Source organism: Falco naumanni, chromosome 1 (assembly GCF_017639655.2).
Source record: "Falco naumanni isolate bFalNau1 chromosome 1, bFalNau1.pat, whole genome shotgun sequence".
NCBI lineage: Eukaryota > Metazoa > Chordata > Aves > Falconiformes > Falconidae > Falco > Falco naumanni.
In genome coordinates this window covers 33,608,705-33,633,382 of record NC_054054.1, presented here as the reverse complement: position 1 = coordinate 33,633,382, position 24,678 = coordinate 33,608,705, and the positions used below count along the sequence as shown (strand labels likewise).

General features: G+C 37.4%; 1 protein-coding gene across 6 annotated transcripts in view; it reads right to left on the bottom strand.

Moving 5' to 3' along the window:
- The window catches only part of KCNIP4 (potassium voltage-gated channel interacting protein 4), a 430,246-nt gene that overhangs the window by 122,916 nt on the left and 282,652 nt on the right, over positions 1-24,678 (bottom strand). Inside the window, exon 1 of one of the 6 annotated variants that reach the window (XM_040588379.1) lies at positions 23,798-23,884. The exons of 4 other annotated variants lie outside the window; for them this stretch is intronic. Coding sequence is in view for 1 of the 2 variants with exons in the window: in XM_040588353.1 (XP_040444287.1) it covers positions 7,241-7,337 (97 nt within the window). In the remaining variant the exon portion in view is untranslated. Of the gene's footprint in view, positions 1-7,240; positions 7,345-23,797; positions 23,885-24,678 lie in introns of those variants that run through there. One more of the 6 variants, XM_040588353.1, reaches the window with a different exon arrangement.

Genomic DNA, 24,678 nt, shown 5'->3' with positions numbered 1-24,678 from the left:
CATGGTTTACTCCAACTTTGGTAAGTTAAAAAAAATTAATGAAAAAGTTGTGGTCAATACCCAAAGTTGCAAGTAAACCTGAATGGATTAGTACATTTGAGTTTTATTACACATATAAACTAATTTGACTTAAAGGAAGAGCACAGCATATAACACTAAAACAAGAGTACAAATTATTTTAAGAAATTGCAAATGATGTGCTAGTTGCTGTCACGACTGAATTCACATTGTGTGAAAAGAGATAGTTTTAATGGTTGCCTCCTGGCAATAGGTTCTTATAACTGATGTGAAAGAAACATCTAACCCTTAGCATGATAAGGCGTTAACGGTGACAACAAATCTCTCTCAATCTTTGTGACTTACCAGGAGACTGACAAATCCATGTCAAAACCCTAGACTGTCTTGGCAGTGAACCTCAATGACAAACTATGTACTAAAAAAATTAAGTAATCCTCAACTACACTTCTGATATTTTCTGTAATTAAAAAAAAAACCACAGTCGTGATCCAATTAGCTCTAATCTATTAGCAAAATAATTGCAAAGAGTCAATTCTGAGAACTTTCTGGCCGAAAAACCATGCATTGTGTAAGTGCTATCCAGACACTGGCAAAAGTTAAAGGTTTGCTTCCATGACTTAACATGCAGGTAGCTGCTTTGAGTAATTCTAATAACCCATAAGGTCTCAGGAGTATTTTGTCTTCATAAAGGATATGGCTATTGATAAATATATAGCTGTAAAACTTCAAACAAAGAAACAATGCTCCGTTATACAGCATTCACTTTCCTCTTCAATATTAACTTCACAAAAACATGGAAATAAAAAAATACTGGAGTATATCCGGTGATGGGGGGGCTGATTTCAAGAGCAATGTGAACTTAATCAGATTTTATGCTGACATTACAGATTCCAAAACATAATAAGTACAGGATTCAGTAATTTTCTTGCAGTTTTTCTCTTACAATAAATACATAGAATAAATCAGATTTTTTCAGTTGGAAGAGACCTACAACAGTTGTCTACTCCAACTGCTTAACTAATAAAGGGCTGACCAAAAGCTAAAGCATGTTCTTAAGGGCATTGTCCAAATGCTTGTTAAACACTGACAGGCTTCGGGCATCCACTGCCTCTTTTGGAACCCTGTTCCAGCATTTGACCACCCTCTTAGCAAAGAAATGCTTCCTAAAATCCTGTCTAAACTTTTCCTAGCATCCCATGTATCCTATCCCTGGATACCAGGCAGAAGAGCTTAGCACCTGCCTCTCCACCTCCCCTCCTCAGGAAGCTGCAGAGAGCAATGAGGTTGGCCCTCACCCTCCTTTTCTCCAAACTAGACAGGCCCAAAGCCCTCAGCTGCTCCTCATGGGATATTCCTACCAGCTTTGTTGCCCTCCTCTGGACACACTCTGATACCTGAACATCCTTCTTAAAGTGGGGGGCCCAGCACAGTGCACACAACTGGAGGGGAGGCCACCCCAGTGCTGAACACAGCAGGACGTCACGTCCGTGACCAGCTTGTTACACTGTGTTTGCTGCACCCCAGGACACGGCTTGCCCCCTTTGGCTGCCTGGGCACACTGCTGACTCGTGCCGAGCCTGCTGCCCATTGCCCTCCAGCCCCCTTTCTGCAGGGCTGCTCTCCAGCCACTCCTCTCCCCGTTCATACTTGTACCCAGAGTTGCTCCAGCCCAGGTGCAAATCTGGCATTTGGACTTGTTCCACTTCATCCCATTATTTGTTGCCCAATGCTCCAATCTATCTAGATCCCTCTCTGCAAGGCCTCCTGTCCCTTGAGAGAGTCAACAGCACCTCGCAGTTTGGTATTGCCGGCAAACTTGCTCATGGTGCACTCAACTCCTGCACCCAGAACACTGGTAAATGTATGAAACGGAACTGGCCCTCGAATTGAACCCTGAGAAACACCGCTGGTGACTGATCACCAGCCAGATGTAGCTCTGTTCACTACAATTCACTACTAAATTTTTAGACATCAGAGATGTGTGCCCTTAGCAAAGAAGAATAATGAAGAAAAAGCAGGCTTTGCTTTCTTAATGGGGGGAGCACATAAAGAGTCTCGGGCTCTTTTCCACATTTGTGCTCCAGGATTTTGGTTATCTTTGAGCAAGGTATTCCACCTTTGGCCTTAGTTTGCTATCTGTGTATTGAAGCTATGCTGCTTTACAGAAAAAGGGAACTTTCTCAGATCTAGTTTGATCGCAATATGAAAGAAGTTTGAATTACTGCGATTATCCCACTGATCTAACTTATGTTCTCATAGAAGTCCCTTTACCCTCTTCAGCCTTTCACATTTATCATTGTAAGGCCTGAGAAAGACACAGTTAAAATAAACGGTGGATATTGAGCAGATCTCAGAAGCACTTTTAGAAATGTTTGTGCAGCCTACTGTAATAAAGGTTTCTTATTAGCACCCTTGTGTGTTAACAGGCAACCCCCCCAATAAAATATCAATTTTTTAACTTTTTAATTATTACTAGACTATCAGAAAAAGATTCCATCTTGTCTTCCCACACTTAAATGCACACATCCACAATTTTACAGTGAAATAGCAGAAATGCTGGCAATTATGTAGTAACAATGTCTTTAGCACTAAATATCTAGTTCTAGTAAATTACTGCATGTTTTGTTCTACCAAGTTTGTGTACTATTTTTCAAAAACTATAGGTTATAGCTAAAACAGCCATGAGTAAAAATATTGAAAATACTCTGCATGAACTGTTTCATGTCATCTTTTTTACAAATGCCTTGAACAGTAAAGATACAGAGGTCATAGCGAGACAGTATTCTGTAGACACAGGTCTTTAGAAAAAGTAAATAATGAGAATTTTCCTTTTACTGGGTATCACAGTAGTCAAGCATTCTAGCTGAAAATGATGAAAACACACTAAATATGTTGCTTAGAGTTTTACAAGCACCTATTAACTAATTAATGAACAAAAAAAGATGCTGGTGTAGTTTTAGACTTATTTTGTCTTAATCTCAAGGATTAGGTGAATTTGCTGCTTGTATCATGTTTCCTTTGGGAAAGAGAAAGCACGCTCATACTTTGATTATACATATACATTGTACTGCCATAACTTCATATATTGAAAAAATATGAAAAATGGGGTCTAACTGTGCCCACAATAATTGTGGGACCTCTGAAGCACAGGAATACATTCCATTGGTAGTGTTCTGTGCATAAGAAATTATGAATTGCACATCATGTTTTATGGCACATTAAATAAATATTGGCTTCTCTGTGAAAATCATCTCCAAAGATTTTACTGATCAGATCTTAGGAGGCATTGACAGGACATTTCTGTGGTCAGTTGACCTTGGCTGGATGCCAGGTGCCCATCAAGCCACTGTATCACTCCACTCAGAAGGGGGGGGGGGGGGGGGGGACCAAGATGAAAAAATAAGAAAATAAGATTAAAAGAAAACCCTTGTCTTTCAAGACAAAGGCAGTTTAATGAGGCCACAGCAAAACATTGCATGTGCAGAAACAAAGCAAAACAAAAGATGTTATTCTCTACTTCCCATCAGCGGGCGATGCATAGTCACCTGCTGGGAAGCAGGGCTTCAGCATGCGTAGCAGGTGCTCCAGAAGACAAATGTCTTAAACAACAAATGCCCCCTCTTCCTCCTCCTTTCTCTCAGCATTTATATCATCCCATTGGTCACTTTGGGTCAGCTGTCCTGGCTACATCCCCTGCCAAGATCTTGCCTACAAGGGGGAAGAAGGCTGGAGAGACAGCTGTGGTGCTGTGCTGCTCAGCACCAGCCAGCACCCCAGTGTGTGATCACCACCTTCCTAGCTGTACCACTGCAAGCACAGCACTGAACAGCTTCTATGGGGATCAGCCAGACCCAATACAATTTCATAGCAAGTTTTTGAGTGTACATGGTCTGTTTAATCTGTAATCTGAAAACACAGTGTAAGTCAAAGACCAAGTTCCATCAGCAGTAATCAGAAATGAGAGAAGTTACCCTGAAGTCTCAGAGTCATCGTAAGGCAGAGACCAAAGGTGTATTCAGAGGCTCAGTAATGTTCAGATCACAAAATGAAACAACAAAAGCCAGGGGTAGAGGCCAGATCTGCTTTCCATTCTTGGACTTTAATAACATCTAATTAATTAATTTTCCACTCCTAGTGGTTTATTGGATTTCCAGAATAATGAAGAATTTGCAGGATTCACTTAATGGGAAAGTGGCAAGCAGTATTTGGCTGACTACTCGACTTCCTTAAGAAAATACTCATATTGCTCTTTTGGTTTCAGTGAAATCTCTCAGCTGGAGTCACTTTCAAAATGGGAACCATTTCAATGATTAATACCTTTTGGTCTTCTTAAGTATTCACACATCACAACACACCAGGAAATAATTTTTTATTTATTTATGTCAAACTTTCAAAGTAAAGAGAAGCATGTACTTCTCTACTTACATTTTCCAACATCATCAAGAAATAATTGACCAAAAAAGAATATACCTTTCTATAAAGGATTTTGTCCAACTAAAGCTGGGCAAGGCATAGGTTGCAATATTCATTTGACAACACAGACTACGCAGGAAGGAAAATAATCTGAGAATCAACCCAGATCTCAGGTTTTCTTCATTACTCCTCTTGTTCAAGCCTCTATGACGTATTCTAAACCAGCTTTTAGAACTTGAAGAAACATTTGGTCCAAACCTGGACCAAAATTTGCTAAAATTTCATTTATTCATTACATTAATAAATACATTTATATAGCACTGCATAACATCATATATTTAAAGACTTTTTAAACCTTTCATGCATTAAGCTAAGAGGAGGATGACTCAAGTTAGTGGATGATCTGACGTGCAGATATGTAACTGCTCCGAAATTAACCACTTCATATTTATCATGGATTATATACCTACATGCCACCATTCAGTGCAGGGTATTTAATGGGCCATAAATCTTCTCCCTAGTTTGACTGTGTTCATTTATAAGTGCAGCACACGCAGTATATGCTGCTTACAAAGGACCAGATAAGGCCATTGTCAAGCGACTTACTCAAGACAAGGTCACAAGTCACAAATTGAGCAGAACATCCCAATTCCTCATCTCTACTCCTTCACCCAATGTAACACAACTTGTACCAATACATTTCATGCAAACCAGGGTGGTTGCAGTATTTATACTGCTGAGGAAGTAGGCAGCTAGGAACCAATGAGAAATTTTTTAGTTAATCTTTCAAAACAGTTTATTTTGAATTTATCTGTTATACCTAACCTGGATTTAGACTCATTATTATATTACTGTTGCCTTTTTCCTCAAAGCAACAAACTGTGAGGTAATATTTACCAAAACCATTTAAAATGAACTCAAGAAATGCACATATTTCCATTTCACACTGCAGACAAGAACATTCATTGAAATAAGAAAATGTTTTTTGACTAACCTTCACAAAGGGGAAGGTGTTCAGTGCAGTTTTGAGGATAAATTTGACAAAAGATTTTCAAGGAGACTAATACATGATTTCTTATTACTACAAGCTACCACAAATAATCACTGCTCCGCTATGTTGTACCACAATGCTTATCAAAGATTTACTCATTTTTGTAAACCTTTGTAGATAAAAAGGTGTTTTCGAAACATCCTGAAAAACTTTTGTTACAGACTTCCAGAACTTTGATAAGGTTCATTTACAGAAAACTGTACGCTACCTATAAAACATAACAGAGAAACATACTTAGAAGTACTCTACAGCTAACATGACAAGGACAGTGCCTTAAAAACACACAAAAACCCCACCTACAAGCAGGAAAACTAGTGAATGTACATTGACATAGATTTTGTATGTCAAAACTGCAGCTAAACAAGTTTATTACAGCCAAAACCCACCCCAACTTAAAGAGAATTAGTGGTGATAAACTGTTCCTCTTCTTATAAGAAAAGCCATATTCCCTAGATTATATAACACTGAGCAAAAAAAATCTCTTGAGAAGCTTAGGAAAACAAACAAATTGCATTCTATAAGTACTTTTCAAAGGACCGTCTAACTTACTAAAACACATTGCTGATTTGGCATTAAAAAAAATCCTTTGACACTGCTTCACTGGTGTCCCCACAAAAATAGAATTTCAAGAGAGTCCTTGAACACCCACCATTTTTAAAAGGTTATAATAGAAATTAATAACATGATAATATCACTAATATAAACGAGTAATTACTGGACTAAAACCTCATAATAGTAACATTTTGCATAGAAATTGTGTTGTTTTAAATTTCAGATTGCAGATGCTCATTTGCAATATTAGTTGTAAATTTATTATCTTTTGAACAAGCTCCTTCAACTCACCTATAGACTATAATTTGATGCATTCTTCACACACATACCACATCAAACGTACTGCAAGATTCCTGTTTTTACACAGTTTTAATGTAGTAGGAAAAAAAATAAAACTCTACCTTCACCCAGGTTAGTATCTTCAGTATAGTCCTGAATAAATTTCCTTGTTGAGAAGCAGGAATTTCTCTAGCTCTGATAAAATATTTTTTCATTTTAGAAGCTCTTTTGAACTTGTTCATTTGGAATTCAAGGGTCCACATTCCCAAGCCTAAAAGGTAGCCCCATGTACCTCTGTGAAGCAGATGACAGCCATTTATACTTTTAATAGTATATGGAAGAATTAATACTAATTCCCTGTGATTAAGTTGAAGTGGAGCACAGCACGTTTGTTTCAGCATATGACAAAATTGCTCACAGCTTAAAGCAGGTCTGCTCTGATGTTTCAAAAAATGATAAAAACTTTGTAAGAAGCTTTTCACCTGCTAACGTGACTTTAAAAATACACTTTTGAATCTCTCTGAGGTTACTCAGATTTCTTTTGCTTCAGTCCTTTCTGCAGGTATTTCTATGTCTACCAGTTCATTTAATGAGGGTTTACCTATCACCAAATCACATCCAATATGCTAATATGGAGCTGAAATCATACTGCCAATTGTGCCTCAGGAAAAAACAAACAAACAAAAAAACCCCAAAACCAAACAGCAAAGATGTTGAGAAAAAGAAAGGCTCTCGACAATCCACTTACAAAGTGAAGAGTTTCACCTTGCAAAAACCAGAATTTTCTTATAACCAGCACACAAGGAAGGAGAAGGTTCATTGCCCAGTGAAAACATCAGACACAACCTAGCAGTGTTCCCCAGGGTCAGTACTGGGTCCAGTCTGTTCAACTCATCCACCAGTGACCTGGATGAGGGGATAGCGTACCTGAACACGACTCTTTGCCACCTGCTTTTGGTGAACTTGCTTTAGCAGAGGGGGTTGAACTAGATGATCTCCAGAGGTCCCTTCCCATCCTGACCATTTTGTGATTCCACTTGTGACCAAGCAGAAACCTAGCAAGACTATGAAGTAGCAAAAGACCTCAGCCAATTTACTTGTCAATTCTAAATTCTACCTGATCTACACTGCAAAAACTAAGACTCCACAAAGACAACAGTGGCTAGTAACATTCTCAGAACCGTCATTTGATCCTTCTAATAAAAATCACAGGATAATTAAGGTTGGAAGGAACCTCAGGAAGTGTCTAGCCCAACCTCCTGCTCAAAGCTGGGCCAGCTATGAGACCAGGCCAGGTTGCTTGGGGATTGACTTGCTTGTGTGTTGAAAACCAGACTGTACCTCTCTAGGCAGCCAGTCCCACTGCTGGACCGTCTTTGTAAAAAGCCAGAATGTCTCTTATTTCATTTTGTGACCATTATCTTGTCTTTCTGCCATGAAGCCCTATGAAAAAGCTATCTGTCTTCTCCATGACCTCCTTTTAGGTGCTGGGGTGCCCCTGAAGCTATCTCTTCTCCAGTCTGAAGCAGCAGCCTCAGCTCCCTCAAGCCTCTCCTCGGGAGGCACATGCTCCAGACCCCCCACCAGCTTAAAGGGCCTCCACTGAACTCCCTTCTGTTTATCAGTACTTCGTGTTAGAGGACCCAGAATGGATGCAGCACTCTAGATGCAGTATAATGAGAGCAGTAACCAACTTCCCTCAACCTACTGGCTGTGATCCTTCCTGTTAATACAGCCATGGATGCTCCTAGCTTCAGCTTGAGGCAGCAACAAGCCAGGCAGTATATTCAGCTTGCTATCTACCAGGTCCACCAGAGGCTTTCCAGCAGAGCTGCTCCCCAGCGTGTATTCATTCCCAAGTGCAGGATTTGGCATTTGTCCTTATTGCATTTCATGACAGTCCTGTTGGCCCATTCCTCCAGTCTGTCTAGGACTTTCTGACTGGTGCCTCATCCAGTTTTGGCATCACCTGCAAACCTGTTGACAGCTCACTTTCTTTGCACTTTGTGGGTTATTGATAAAGCTGTGAGACACACGGGACAGGTCTCAGGATAGGTTCTTGTTCTCAGCCTCCAGGTAGAGTATGACGCACTATCCACTAAGCCTAGTCATCCAAACAGGTTTTTTTTTTTTATCCACCTCATTGTCCATCGATCCAAACTGTAATTTCCTTGATACAATACTTCAAGTGCATGCAGGCTTTACCCACAGACAGAAAATAATACAAGTACAGAGCTGCAGGCTGAGTCCTATGTCTGGCTGCATTACTAGATCTTTTAAGCACAGCTTGGAGAGTACAACAGAGATGTATTGCTGCCCCGACTAAAAAGCTGCAGGATCAAGCATCTATACAAATCATTTGACAGAATATTTCAGTACAAAGTGCGGCCTTCTAAAATTTCTAATACCCATTCCTAATCTGCATTTTTGCAGTCTACGTAAGAGTCTAGATCGTAGTCCAAGATGCACTTTTTATTAAAAGGAGCTTCTAATTTTCAACGAAAATCACGAACACTTTTGTTTTCATTACAGCTGTCTTACTGACATATCCTACAGTGATGTTTAGAGATCACCCAGATTACAGGATTATAACAGATTAGCAGGACCAAATGTTTGATTATACCTAAAGTACTTGTAGAGATTCAAGATGAACATGCAGAATAATTTTCATTCCAGAAAGCAGAAGTAATTTGTTGCTCAGTTAATTAAGTATGCAACTAAACCCCCCAAATATTAAAAAGTCCAATTCAAAACAAACTTGAATCATAAGCACATATTCATGAGAAGATATTTATGTTTGAAAATGCTACAAGATGTGCTAGCTAAATATGTTTATTGGAAAAGCAAAAAAATTGCAACTCCTCCCAATCAACAATAGCTGATAAAATTTAATTAAATCAATGTCAGACAATGAAAGCTATAGCAAAGTATATATTTTAACTTGTTAAAGGCACATAGTTTAACTTTTTTTGAACAGTGTTTGCCCTCCAGTGGGGAAAAAACAAAAGGAGAAATAGAAGCTCTCCTATTCACTACCTTCAGAGGTTCTGTTGGTACCACATAGACCCTTGCTTGTCACCTATCTAGTTTAAAAATTATTTTTTAAATAAAAAATTAATCTATTTCTTCCACAATTATTTTTTCAGTCTTAGTCTCTACTTTGTACTTAGAAGTACTAACTCTATGCCTCCCAATTTTTAATGCTAGAATCTGCTTTTCTCACATAGTATTTTTTCGACTCTGCTCTTGCTTTTAGTTTATCGGCTGTTCTCAGAATCTCAAGAACAATATGGTGAAGACCTACGGTCATGGACTGGTAGCTTGCTGTTCCATATTGTTTTCTACAAATTTCCACATTATTTGTATATGTCCTGCTTAACACTATATTGCTTATCTAGTAATTGCAGGATGTGCACATTTCTAACCAGTGATACAGAAGCCCTTGGTTTCACTACTGCTAAGCAAAAAATAAGAGTACAGTACATGATACATGATAATTTACTATTATGTTCCTCCAGAAATATGTGCCTTCAAAGAAATAACCATTCTACTTTTAGACTGCACAAGGGTTTTCTGCCAAGATTGTCCACTGGGAAAAGAAAATACTCCAAACAGAATCACAGAAATGTCTTTTCCAACTAAATGATTAAGATCAAGTCCAACTATTACACAAGGACTGCCAAGTCTACCACTAAACCATGTCCCTAAGCACCACATCTATGCATTTTTTTAAACATTTCCAGGGATGCTGATTCCACCACCTCCCTGGGCAGCCTGTTCCAATGCTTGACCACCCTTTTGGTGAATAAATTTTTCCTAATATTCATTCTAAACCTCCCCTGGAGCAACTTCAGGCTGTTTCTTCTTGTCCTGTCTTGTCCCTGTCACTTGGGAGAAGAGACCTACCCCCACCTGTCTACAATCTACTTTCTGGTGGTTGTAAAGAGCAATAAGGTGCCCCCCCCCAGCCTCCTTCTCTCCAGGCTAAACCACTCCAGTTCCCTCAGCCGTCCCTCACTGTTGTGTTCTGCTCTTTTAGTTCTTAGTGCATTTCCAATGCCACATCATCAAGAAAAATGGACGCAGATTCTGTAAGACTGAAGAAAAAATGAAATCAAGACTTTTATTGATATAGGTAGATTCATTCATTTTTCACTGTGCTATCCAACAGAAGATTGTGGGGCTCAGACTTTTACTCATTCTTGTATTTTTTGATGATCTAGCAAAACAGAAACACAGACTACAGACTCAAATTCAAGAGTATGATTTGCTTTTGTAAGTGGCTCAGCTGGTCACAGTTTTAGAAGCTATAAGTAACACCATAAAAGGATCAAATCTATAGATCCTGATAGGCCATTTACATGTAAGAATTACTCATACAATGGGATATTTGCATTCTATTTCAGTGGGGTTTTTTCTCTTACGTCTTCAAGATGTAAGATGCAACACTACGATTAAGACTAAAAAAAAGAAATAAAATGAAAAACATTTTATATTTAAACATTACAAAAATAATAATCGATCCAAATTTTGAGCTAAGAATAAAATTCCAAAAGTTAAGAAAGACACACTTAGAGATATATATATATAAAATAATTATCTTGCAATGGCTGAAGAGGTTTTAATTGGTAGTATCAAATAACTACATTCCCTGTTTGCTTGTCTTCTTATATCACCACTAAAAATAGAATTTTCTTGTTGAAAAGATCATCCAACGGATGTAAGAATAGTAATACTTTTGCAATCACCACTTCAGAACAGTGATTCAGTTTCATTCAGATCCACAGAATATTACCTATAGCATCTGTTTATTATTTATAAAATCCCATTCCCAGCTGTACTACAAGAAAGTGATCTTTCCCTTAATGCCATGAAACTTTAACCATTTATAAACTTAGAAAAAGAATGTAGCTAATGCTGCAGCATTATCATTTATCTCAAGTGCTGAATTAACTGTACAGTAAATAGTAAGAAATACATCATTCAGGAAAAGTTGGTCTGACTCAAACCCCACAGTACAGTGAAAAATGAATTCAAGTACAAACCTAGCTTTTCAACGTACAGAGTCTTTAATTTCTTTATCAACTTATTTTTGCTAAAGCTAAGGTTCCACTTAAGTGTTTTTGTGTGATCAGGAACAGATTATTTAGAAGTCTCCAGAATTACACTCCAAGCTACTTGGTATTTACAAGCCCATACATATGTCTGAAATTGTGTATTCTTTATTCATATGTAGATTTGAAAGTTTACAGTCAAACATTGTAAAATACAATGGGGGCTTTTGGGTGTGCTTTGTTTTGGTGTTTGGGGTTTTTTGTGTGTTAGATCTTGTGCATAAAGAGAACCCATGGGGGGTAAAGTGGGGAGGCGGGTGCAACCACAACCAAAAAGCACTTCATGTATTGAGTTTGGAACAGAAAGGGTTTGTTTATGCTGTTTTGCCAAAAGTCTCAGTGAACTGAAAACTGGTTAGAGCATCAAGTGACAAACTCCTGACAGATTTCTCTATCCAAATAACACTGCAGGAAATAAGCGGAAAAATTATTGACTTGTATGACTGGATCCTGTAATGTGGCACAACAAATCACTACTGTCTCCTTTAAGGTCCAGATTCCATGAAACAAGGGCCAGATCAAAAAATCATCTCAGTCCCACTGTACTGCCAAATTTTTGACTTTCTTGGCCACCACAGTGGCCACAGAGTTTCCTCTAAGGGTAGATTCGTAATGATCAAGGCGAAGAAACATTATTTCACAAATGAGCTAACTGCATACACTTCACTCTTCTCAGATTTCCTTAATTTCTAGAGCTAAAATAACACTAAAAGACAGCTAATTGTGCTTCCCATTTCTACTTTATACAGGAGAAAATGGAGGCAAAAATGGAGAACTTATGTTCAGGTCTACAGGCAATGGTCCCAGAGGACATGACTACAGACTGAAATCTGTTACTAGCTAGTCTTAGATAAAATTGAACTTCAGGTTTTCATGTTATCAGACTACTAGGGGTTTTTTCAAACAAATGTCCTGAACTTCACATTATTTTTTTAAGAAGCAGTCAAAAATAATTAAATCATCATACTGAGAGTGAAGTTTATAAATATTAAAAATCAGATTGAATCCTATCTTCAAGCATCATCGCTTTATTATATCAGTGCTCAGAGAAACCAAGTTTAGAGTCGTAATAGCAGCTGGGTGGCATCATACTACAGCATGTGGGCTGCTGGAGCAGCAGTGAAGGTATTGAATACAACCTAGCTACAGATTTTATTCAATCTACAAACTGAATCATCACACTGTTTAAACTCCCTCCCGTAGCCTCAAGGAAGTAGCATGTGGCACCATTAGAGTGATGGCTGCCAATTTTTCCTGTGGTGCAACTCTTTCTTTTCATCATATTTAGATTAACTTTTTTCCAAATTAACAATATGACATGCACAAAGAAATAATTGAGCTGTTTGAGCCAGGGGTGGGGTGGGATGGGTGGGTTATTCTATTAATGATCACTTTGTACACAGGCAGACAAATGCTAAAGATCAAAATCTAAAATTTATCTAAAATAAAATAATTCAGTATTATTGTATATCCTCTTCACTTTGGAAAGCCAGAGAAAAGAGAAGGGAATGACTAACATAGGGGAGTTACAAAATTAAATGGAAAATTTCAAAGTATTTGGCAAAGCATTTCTTCTAAGAAAAAAGTGATGTTCAAAAGAAAATGAAGAGATCATCGGAATGGGAGTCCTGGTTTCTCCATCAGGGAGGATTGCTCAGGGAGTTAAATACTTCTATTGTACCATTAAATCCCTCAGCATCAAAAGATTCAAAGCTAGTTACAAAAAGATTGATTTTAACTTTCACAGAAATACAGCACTAAAAGTATGCATTGTTCATTATCACTGCACATTCAACAATCCTTTTAATGAATTGATGAAAATCCTTAAAACTTTTTTCCTCTTCCTGCTCCTATTGGAAAATTGTCTTGGAGCTTCATCAATTTCCAGCATAAGCTGACTCACAGACAGTTTAACCTATTACTTGTGGCAACTTAATCATTTACCTTGGATACAATTTTTTCTGCCTCTTGACCATATCTCACTCCGCTTTCTCTTTTGCTGTGCTAAATGAGTCAGCTTCTTTCAGCTTCCTCCCGTAAGAAAGCTTCTCCACCTCCCTTGCTGTCCGTGTACATTACCACTCTGCCAATCTGAATTCATCTCTCAAACCCTAACCTGATGAGCACAGCATCATAAATCAAAACGAGCTGTCACAAGCTCTGATCCCTGTATGAAACGGGCCCATTACCTGACAGTCACAGCCCCAGATACAACAGGACAGGAGTTATGTCCATCAGTCATAAATCCAGCAGGGACACCGATCCTTCAGAGCCTTCCTCATCCCTCACCTTAGCCACCCGCTTTAAGAGTCACCATTGCAACACCTCAGCCTCTGTGGGGAGTGGGCACGAGGCTTGTATGGCCCTGAAGTGGAAGGGGAGCTGCACTGACACGTACAAGGCGGCGTGCCAGGGCGCACATCGGGCGCCAGGGCCCCCCCGTCTTGGGATGGCAAGGAGATGGCAAGCGCTGCCATCCACACCACCGCCACGCTGCCTGCACCACCAGGCACCTCCCCCAACTTCACCTCAGTCTGAGTCCTAAGTGTGAAACCAAACAAAAGGAGTAAATATAATACATTTAAAGTGCCTAACGGTGCTTTTCAACTTCTGCAAAATAATCCATTCTCACAGAGATTGCGGTGCTACATTTTTGAAACTAGGGGGGACCTTCTCTCTCTTCTACCTTTCTTGCTGCAACTGAAGGTATTTACCTCAGAGGGACAGACCTACATTCAAAGCCCTCCTCTGCTCAAGGCAAAGCAAGGATCTTTTTTAGAGCAACCGCCACACTGACATACAAATTAGTAGGATCTCTGGTTGGTGTTTGTCTTCCTTTCGCCACTTAAAAAAAATGATCAAAAATCCAAGGTATACCTAAGTCCCTTTTTCTCTGGCCTAATAAATTTTGAGGGAAGTGTGAGCATACATTCATTGGCACCAAGTTGCTCTGGATTGGATGTGAAACTGAATTCCTTTCTGGGCTGTGAACAACGTTAATTTCAAGAAGGAAAAGAAAAAAGCCCAACAAATCAGAATCAAAACCACAAAACATTTTGGAGACTCTTAAAGAAAAGTAAAATTATTTCAAGACGCCTGACTGTCAGACACATAGATACAGTCTAGCAAATACAGGAGAAAGCTGCACAGAACTAAAATGTTTTTGCCTTTTCAATCCAATATTTCAATGTTTTTGAGCATGACTGTAATAGGCGGGATACATCTGCTCACCATCATCTGTAGCGTTTCCTGTTCATGGAAAGAACAGATGGAGCCTCAGTAATCCTCAACAGATCTTATTGAACTATGTTTTGGAATAACATCAAAACTGGAATACACAATATTTTATTGATGAAAAAAAAACCTCAGCTACCAAAAAAAAAAAAGCCACAAAAGAAGCTAGCATTAAAAGAACTTATTTTTCTGTAGCAATTTATCCCACTGAGTTCTGAAGTTTTATTGAAAAATCTTTTTTTATTATTATTTTAATGAACACAGATATTTGAAGTGGGATTTTTTTGAATGTTTCATGTTACAGCAGTAAAACAGCAGGGTAATCAACTAACCACATTTAGAGCGTATTACTTTTTTAAAAAACTGCTGGTTAACCAAAACAGAGAGTAATCACCTTTGGTATTTGTAGGGTTACACATTTCAGTTTCTGTCACTTACTAGTGACATCAGCAAATATTTTTTTTTTTAAGCAGCTCAGATGTAAGGTACAACACATTTGTCCCATTCAAAGAGCAGTTACAGGAATGAAATGCAATCCAGTCTGTCTGAACTCTTCTGTCTCCCTTCTTGTTCTTAGCACAAGAAGTTTGCATGTGACTGGACACATCCTCCCCTTTTTTTTTATTTTTTTTTTTCTCCCAGAAATCACCAATTCCCAGGAGTTTCACCTCCTGCATAAACCAGCAGTTTAGTAAGTCCTCTATATGGGTGCAGCAGGTTGCCAACTTACCATCTGGCCCAATGCAAGTTCTGTGTTTTCCAGGCAAGAGAAACATACAGCCCACGTGTGGCATCCAGACACAGAGCCTAGCCAAAGAGATCAGCATTCTGCCGATGCCTAACAGCAAACCTTCAAGCACAGCTTATTGATCATGTCTGATTACCTGATCCTAAGAGCCTCGACACAGCCAATAAAAGGCATGTGAAGAATGATGACAGTGTTTGGAGAAGAATTTTTCTCTGTGGAAACATATTTACAAATTATGGTCACAGATTTCAAACTAGCATTTATGGTAATCTTTAAAAATAATCTAGGATATCACTTTCCTAGTCACAAATCCGGAGGTATGAACTTGTGGTAGATGAAGTATTTAAACTCTGCTTCTTTTTGAGTTTCCTATTTTATGAACATACACAGGACAAAGAGCACGTATTTTAAAAAGCATAATTAGAAGAACAGTTGCCATTTCTGGCCGTTGTTCTGTAACTATTCCTGTTGCAGCAGATTAAGTAGCAGATATAGCTTGCCTACGGAAAACAGCTTACTGAAGTAACAAGAGCCTTAAAAAAGTAAAAGCTAAGAAGCAGAGTCTCAAAAGGAGGTATCACTAGACAGACAAATATGCAGAAGAAACCTTTTCTTTAAAGAACGGAACACATATTTCAAGATTCTGCAGTTGGAGGAGTTCACAATTAGGTTTTACATCTACACTATAAACTTTGACATCACTTCACATGAACACAGCAGTGCAGTTCTAGACTCTATTCCTTAGAGCTGAAAAATTTTCGAAATGTAAAGCCAGAGTGACTGTAATAGCTGTCGATCTCTTTTTACTCTTAAAGCATTGGCAGAGCATATACTGACAGAACATCATCTCTTTGCCCAAGGTTCTCCCCCAGTCCTTTGCTTTATTCCCACTCCATAACCTAAAGATCTAAAACGTGCAACATGTCTTACCCTATCAATCTATCCTAGACAACTTAGAATCTTTTCTCTAAAGTTGGGCAGTATTTGCTATCTATCGTGTCGCATGCACTTCAAGAAAACCTGTCCCTTCTGTTCACAAGCAATCACTGACTGCATAGGTACCATGAAACTCTACCCAAAGCACTTCCCAAGTCTTCCTCCACTCCTCTGTTTTACTCACGTTGAGTTAATGGGTTTGGCGAAAATAAGTTTAAGAGCAAGAAACTGTTATAAGCATAGGATCTTGTTGGTTGAAACTCGGTTAATACTTCCCATTGTATCACACGGTAGTTAAAAATGATTTTGTAATTTTCGGAGTTCCTTGCCTGTTTGAATGCATAGAAGCCTTTTTAGCACTAGCCTTGGGTTTCACTGAACTTTTTATTAATTCCTAAACATGATAATTCCTTGAAAAGCTTGAGTACTATCAGACTTTTGATTTTTGAGTCTTAAAGCAACTTCAAAAATGGGAAGAAGCTTACAGAAAGAAAGGTGTTAGCTAATTTAAGAAAATATTAGGCTCTGAAGTTTAGATTAAAATTTTGTTTCAAAATGCTTACTGCTTAATTCATGATATGTTCTAGTTTGATTAATCTTAGTGGATTTGAACAAACACACCACCACCAAATCAGGTATGCATGCAATATTCAGAATTCTGACCATTTCTAGTATGTACAGTGAGATGAGCTTTTTTAGCTACAGTAGCAGTTAAAATGTAAGCTAAGAACTTAGCATTTGAAGTAAACAATACTTGCAAGAATTTACACAGACTTTCAGACTACTAGACTAATCTATGTAGCAACTAACTACAGTTAGCAACAGTAGCTGTAACAACTGTTCATAGAAGCATGTATAGAAATTTATTCAGAAAGCAAAAAGTATATGTTGGTTTGCCACTACATTATTATAGGACAACATAGTTTAACAATTATTACTCTCCAATGGTTTTTCAGCAATCTTTGCGAAGCTAGCCAATCTAAGTCTAGTTATTAATTAAAAAATAACCATCCAGTTAAAAAGAAAAAAACACACTAATCAAATCAGAATTAATGGGTTTGGAGACTTAATTGCCACTGCATTCTAAAACCAGTCTGGTATCTCAGAGTGATGAGTACCCTTCTTTGTCCTTCGCATATTTGGAATCAGAGTATCTATCATTGCTCCTATGTATCATAGCTGTCCTGCTCTAGCAAGGTCTGAGAAAAGAAGCTTAGGCTCTTTGCTTCTGCTTTTTAACTTTCTAGAAAAGCAAAAGCAGGCCTCAGTTCAATCTTATTAATGACAGCTCCTTAGAAATGGGTAACCTGGAATATGTAAACACCCAGGACCTTTCCTTCCATTTTATGGCATGTTCACTAGACTAGAACCATGTCTTTGTTATTTTTCATTTTCTTGTCTAGTGAGTCTGGTAATTAGGCTGCACAACACCTACCGCTTTACTAGCGGCATTGAGTTTAAAATTTTCCTCTGAGCTAGATCATACAATTTTTAATTCTCCCAAATCAGGGGGAGAACTGCAGAGCTGCCTACACCTATGGGGTGCAGGAGACTTCATGGCATACACAGTACAACTGGGCAGTATATTATTTGTATGAATGTCTCTACAGCCTGAAATACTAATGCCAGATCTTAATTTGAACTGTCTCCTGTTTTCCAGCTGACACTCCAAAGCATCTAACAGGCATTACGGATATAAAAATGAGGTCCATAAACATTCCACATTTTAATTAAAAATAAATAAATATGTGTGTGTGCAATTTTATGTGTCACAATTATTTGACCCTGTATCTGGTCTCCTTGTCTAAGAAGGCATGTAGAGCCCACACACAAAACATGTTTAGAGGTGTAGTTTGCACAGACTAACCTGTATGTGCCCAGGTCTCTTGTTGGATTACAGTAACTATTCCTTTTCCCTGCAGTTTCAGTTCAGTTAGAAAACTGCTTAAATACCACATCATGTAGCTACAATTTCACAAAAAGAAATATCTAAAAGGAAAGTTATCATTAGCAAGCTCATTGAAATCTTTTGTAAAAAAGTATGAAATTAGAGATAAGAAGATTAAATACTTCAAGTGACTAAGCTGCAATAAGAAATTTAACTTGTTTCTGCCAACATCCATTGTGCTTCTTTAACATATTGTTATTTGTTTAAAAACTGTGACTGTTGGGTATATCAACAGTGCAATCTAGTATTTTTAGAGCTATTTCTAAGCGTATACAGAAATTTTGCGGTTAGCATACAAAAGCACACAATAATTACAGTTATTTCACTTAGAAAAAGATAGACTTCCCAGCTCCCCCAAATTCTACCATATAGTAGAGATTTGCAAACTATTGTGATTTGGAACTTCATTTCTATAAGCTATTTGGAGTCCCACATATTTTTGCTTCTCCAGGTACAGCCAGCATTAAAGAGTTGGTGCTCAGAAGTGCTCAGCATTCAGATATCTGAACAATCAGACTTCTTTAAAATGGATTGAAGTTTAGAACAAGAGAAGACAAAGCACTTACTTTTTTTTTTTGTTGTTGCTGGCCTTCATTTACACGTGTGCACAATACCTACTATTCCTCATTAATATCAGTTACAAGTCATGTGAGCCCAGGGAATATTCAGAGGACTTAAATAACAACAAAATAACTCCAGTTATTCAGAGAGCTCAGTATGAAATTAAAGACTGAATGTCTGAAAACAACTTAAAATACACAATTACAAAAATGAAATCACAATTCCCTCACTTTCAGTGCCATTTAGAAATAGAATATTGGCTTTGTGCAATAAGCATGCATTTGCAACCTTTTTTTTTTTTTTCTTACGCTTAAGAGAGCTTTAGCAAAAAGATGAAGCCCCAAAGAAAATATTTTAACTTAAAGTTACATTCTGTGGGTCATCATCCTGATTTAAAAATAAATAATAATCCTCAAATGGTTAACATTTGGAAAACAATACCTACAGAAATGACTGAGTACAGGCTTTCAGCTTGGAAGAGCTGAATGAAGGCAGCAGCTGCAGAAGGTGTTTGATTCCCCCCTATTCCGCCCACAAGTGCATGCTTTTTATTTTTTGTTGGTTTTGTTTCTAATCGTAGAAAAGAATAAGAATCCTGGATGGAAATACACTCCCCCTCCCAGTCTTTAAGTCATCTTTATTGTGCAACCAGGAAAATTGTATTTTTCCACTCTTTTTTTATAACATCCCTCAAATGAAAAACGTAATTTTGGAGCCCTCCTACTTTCCATTTCCAATCAGAATAATCATCCTCTTTCCAGCTGGCTGTAGCATTCATTGCAGTATCCAGACTCTTCTATTGACAGCTATAAATTTTGACTGGAAATATTTAGTTCCAAACAAAGTCTTATCAAATGGCTTTTGCATAATTAGACTTGTTAGGCACACATCCATATAGGCAAATAGGAGTAAGCCGAATCATTCAGTGTTCCCCAAACTGAAACAGAAACAACTTTTTCATTAACAGAAGTTATGACAGCCCTCCCTGAATCTTAATGCATGAATATAAAATTTTAGTCATTTGCAATTGTTACAAAACTATATTATCTCTTTACTGCTACAGAATGAATGAGATTGAATGAATCTTCATTGTTATAATCAGAAGTCATTAACCTAAACTAGGAAGGTGTGAAATTAATGTTGCAACAGCCTCAAATTTCAGTATGTTTGCTGAGGGATATTTAAAAAAAAAACAAAAAAACAAACCAGCGGCACATAGGTTAATTGCTTCAAGAGAGCTGAATAATATATTTTCTCCAGATTACTCAAACTATTTATTTATTGCTTTTAAACAAGGGTGTAATTTAATCCAGTTATTCAACTTTTGCCAGAAATTTCAGTTTAGCATAACATTTGCAATTTAATTAAATGGTAATAAAATACATCACTCATATCACCTGCAGACCAGGATGTGGGTGGCTCAATTACTTCAGTGTTTACAGCTCACCGAGTTGTGAAGGGCAAATGGAACCTTTTTCACATTACTAAACAGCACTAATTTGAGAACTAGCACTGGAGGAAGATATGAATGTTTTGTTTCAGATTCCAAAAATGGAATAATAAACAGAGGGGCAGGATGAAAATATCAGTGTTCCCTTATGATAAAGGGAAAGAAAAAAAGAACAACTCAACTCTGATTAATAATTAGGGTGTCTTTTAAAAATAAGAGAGTAGCATTTCGAGAAAAAGGAAACCTGATTTTTGTTGTGCTATTTATCAGTCCATGTCTGTACAGATCGTAGTCTCATATTTCTTCTGATCTTTATATAGATTTGGAAGGCAACCTTTAGGTTATTAGCTAGAATTAGTAATTCCTTATTTTTTCCCTCCATGTTGACTATGGCTTTTTTTTCTTTTCTCTCTTTTTTTTTTTTTTTTTTTTCAATAAGTCCTATAGTATACAATAACTCCTCAAGGCATGGTGAAGTTCACAGGGATCCTTGGCATTTTCCTCTAAGTTCTGAGCAGGTATGAGAAAAGTCTGTTGTCCCCCAAAATACCTTTAATGTCCGCTAAGCTAAGGAAAAAAGCAGGAAGGCTTCAGTGCAAGGTTCACACATTCCTATGTAATCTTCCTTCTCTTTGATTGATGCTGCTATAGATACTACAGCTACTGATGCCACATTCAATAACCACATTCAATTGCAGTCATTTTGGGAAAATATTTCATTCAGTCTGGTTTCATCATGCATATCCTGGGCATCATTTTTCTTTATTTACTATCTCTTTCAAAAGACATCTTCTTTTCTTAAACAGCTACTACTTCAGAAACTGAGTTTAAGCATTCCTGTTCTCCAGTTGCAAGGACTAGATGTTGGCCATTGGTGTAGTAAGCACAGGACAGCAGGACCCCACAGGAAGGGTCTGAGACTGCTGCCAATCTCTGCTGTCCCGCTGCCCCTCTGATGGGGCACAAACATGGCTAAAGGAGACTGAGAACACAATGTGAAGCAGAAGAACACGACCATCATCCTTATTCTCAGTTGTTAATCAAAGGAGCCAACAGCATGAAGCATTTTAAACAAATATCCTTTAATGACTTAGATCTGCTTCCCCAGTACACAGGACTTCTATAACAGGCAAGCTTAGTCCTTGCCTAGGACAGTGGCTAGAGAAGATGAGGTCTCTGGGTTATTCAGAGGAGTCAGTGGGTTGCATGCAAGTAGGCACAGGAACTGTGGGACAGTTTTGAGAGGAATGGTAGAAAATGCCATAGCACATTGCTAATTTTCAACACAGGGCAGGGAAGCAGTTTCAGAGGAAGTTTAGAATAAAGGAATCATAAGCCAGAAAGGCAAGAATAATATTGTAGGTATTTATGGACATTCTCCCAGCGTGTTAGGACAACACAAAGGGAAAATACTGATACGGTCACGTGGGGAAAAAAAAAAAACACAAAAAACCAAATGTAGAGAAGTAAAATTAGTGAGCAAAAAAGCCACTTCTCTCTTTTCAAAAGGAAGAAAAAGTTTACATACACTTTCCATATAAGTGTAAGTAAGGTATTATTTGTCTGATTTGCATCAAGCCTGAGATCCAAGATCTGTCCAAAGTCAAAGTGGCTTTGTCTCCGGTTCTTTGTACCAATGACCAGGGTACTTTTGTTCATGGTTGGCAAGACTCCAAAAGAGATCTAGCTTTTATCTAGAGCTACAAGAAGAATCCTTAAACATTACCTAATTTGTATACACTTTGGTATCTACTTATAACTTAACAGTTACCTTCTGTTGTTCACTCATTATCCATGAATTCTGCACTTACTTGAAACAGTGCTGTCTATCACATAGTTAATGCTATTATCTACCAGGCTATCATCTCTGCTGCTATCTACACTCAATTTTGTAACCCATCTTGACATATAAGCTACTTTTTTCCCTGTGGTATTTTTCTCCTTGCTGTACTTTCTCAATCTATGTATTTCCTACTTGAACAAGTTCATCAACCTCTTTTCTGATAAAGGTCCATTCTCAAGACCCATGTCTACTGTAGTATTTATTGGATTATACCACAAAGAAATCCTAGGAAATAAAGGTGTTATTTTTGTCATTCTTAATATGATAAGAGGTTAAAAATTCAAGATAGTGATATAGAAGTGATGAACAGTAATTGTAATTAACCAACAAACATCACTTTGCAATATCTACTCCTCCTCCAGCTGATCTGGGTGCTATAAGTACTCTTCAGACTGACGGCAAAGCAACTAGTTAGCTTTTCAGTATATGATGACTCACAGAAGGTACAAGTTGAAACATTTCCCTGAGAAAGAAAACAGAACTGTGAACTTCAGCCAGATCACTGAAAGAAGAGACAAAGGAAATGACCACTTAGAAATTTACAGGAAAGCATAGGGGAATAAAATACTTCATGTATGATCACAGCTAAAAACACACACTGGACAGAGAAAGAGTACTTTAATTAACAGAAATTGTATTGATTTTATGTTTGTATTTTCACCTCGTCTGGTTAATCATAAGCACCTTGGGTGTGTTTTTATTCTTTTCCTTTTCTATTCATTTTCTATTCCTTCTCTTTCCCCTTGTTTTGTGCACAAACAAAATATGATGTGGCTACACACTTCTAATTTTGTGGACCAAGAAAAAATAATATGTATTTTCTTTACAGGTTTTCATATGGTTTGTCAAAACTGGAAAGCATGAACTAGCAGAATCAGATCTATTTTCAATAGAGACTATCATTTTACATGGAGAAAAGGAGTATCAGAAAAAATATTTAATTATTAAAAGTTGAAGTATAGTGTCCCATACACCCCCTTTCTTTTTTTTCACTGCATTTTTCAGCTTCCAGATTGTATTTGGAGGCACCATACTGTCATGCTGCACAAGTTTTGTCACCATACATACAGTCTATAACATCCCATAATACAGATGTTCTTCTTAGCATAGTGCATGAGAACAGATGACAAAGAATGGATGACAATGGAGAAAGCCAAATGCATTGCAGGGTGATGCTTCCCCCTCAGGAGCAAGTTCCAATAAATAAACACATCAATCTGTAACTGCAACATTAAGAACAATGGATTGTGATAAACAAGTTGAATTTTTTCCTTTTGTCATCAATATAAACCATAATTCAGACAGCTTTTGAATAAATACTTGTAAAATAAAATACTTTAAGGGCTTATTCTGATTGCATCATTACAAAAAGCTTAGAAGATCATCAATATAGCATCAGCTTGACAGTGATTTGTAAGATGCTTAAAAATGTTTTTTCATTAGTTAATCAAGCTTATCACCAGGGAGAAAATATTAAAATTTGATAGAAACTACAGTATGGGAAAGTTAAGGCAGAGTAGAAGGTATTATGGTTACATATTCAAACATTTTCAGAAAAAATAGGTTTTCACCTACCAAAAAAAAAAAAAAAAAAAAAAAAAAAAAGATTCTGTAAGTTTAACAAAATTAAGACAAGGAGGAATCTTTTACCTTGAGGCGCCCTTACTGTAGTAGAGTCAATAAGCCTGAAGATAAAGCATGCAAGACTTGCAAGGGAAATTTTATGGACTGTGCTGTGTAGAGGTAGAAAGACATAATCTCTGAATAAGGTCAGACCAGGATATTTCTGTGACGTAAAAAATTATGCCCATCTAATCTCTTGAATACTTCAAATAAGTCAATAAAACAGTGGCACAGAGACAGAAAAGAGGCAATTGAACTAAAATCACAGCCTTAGGGAGTCTTTAATATAAGGATCAACTATTTAACTAATTGAGAATTAGCTATCGATTCCAAGACTGTTACAGGGAACACTACAGAATTTATGACTGTGAGTATACCTAATGTTATTATATCCTTAACATCAGTTAAGTTAAAATGTCCTATTTAGAAGAGGAAAGAGGATGAAGTGAGATTTTGAGTTTCTTTTTTCCTTGTTAAAATCTCCAGGCATGAAGCCTTTGTGGTAGATCAGAATTTTCTTGAATTTATTGTTTTAGTTTTTTGAAGCTACTGACCTATTTTGCCATCGGTAACAATAAATCAGGTTTGTCTTAATAGATTTCCTGAAAACTAATGAGTAAGAAAATATCAACATTCTAAAAAAATACTATGAAAGTTATTATAAATGAATCAAAATTGAATAATAAAGGTCACAATGGCAGAATTAGTTGATAAATTCATGTATTATTTTTACATCCCAAATTAACACAACATTATAAATTAATAGTGGTCGACAGAAGAATGAATTATGTAACACTAATCCAGAAACAAAAAATGGAAGTATTGTTTTCCTTTAATCTACAAACCAAGGTGGTATTCTAGCCAGAACAGTAATCCTAACCTAAGTGGTAAAGGTCCCAAATAGCCTT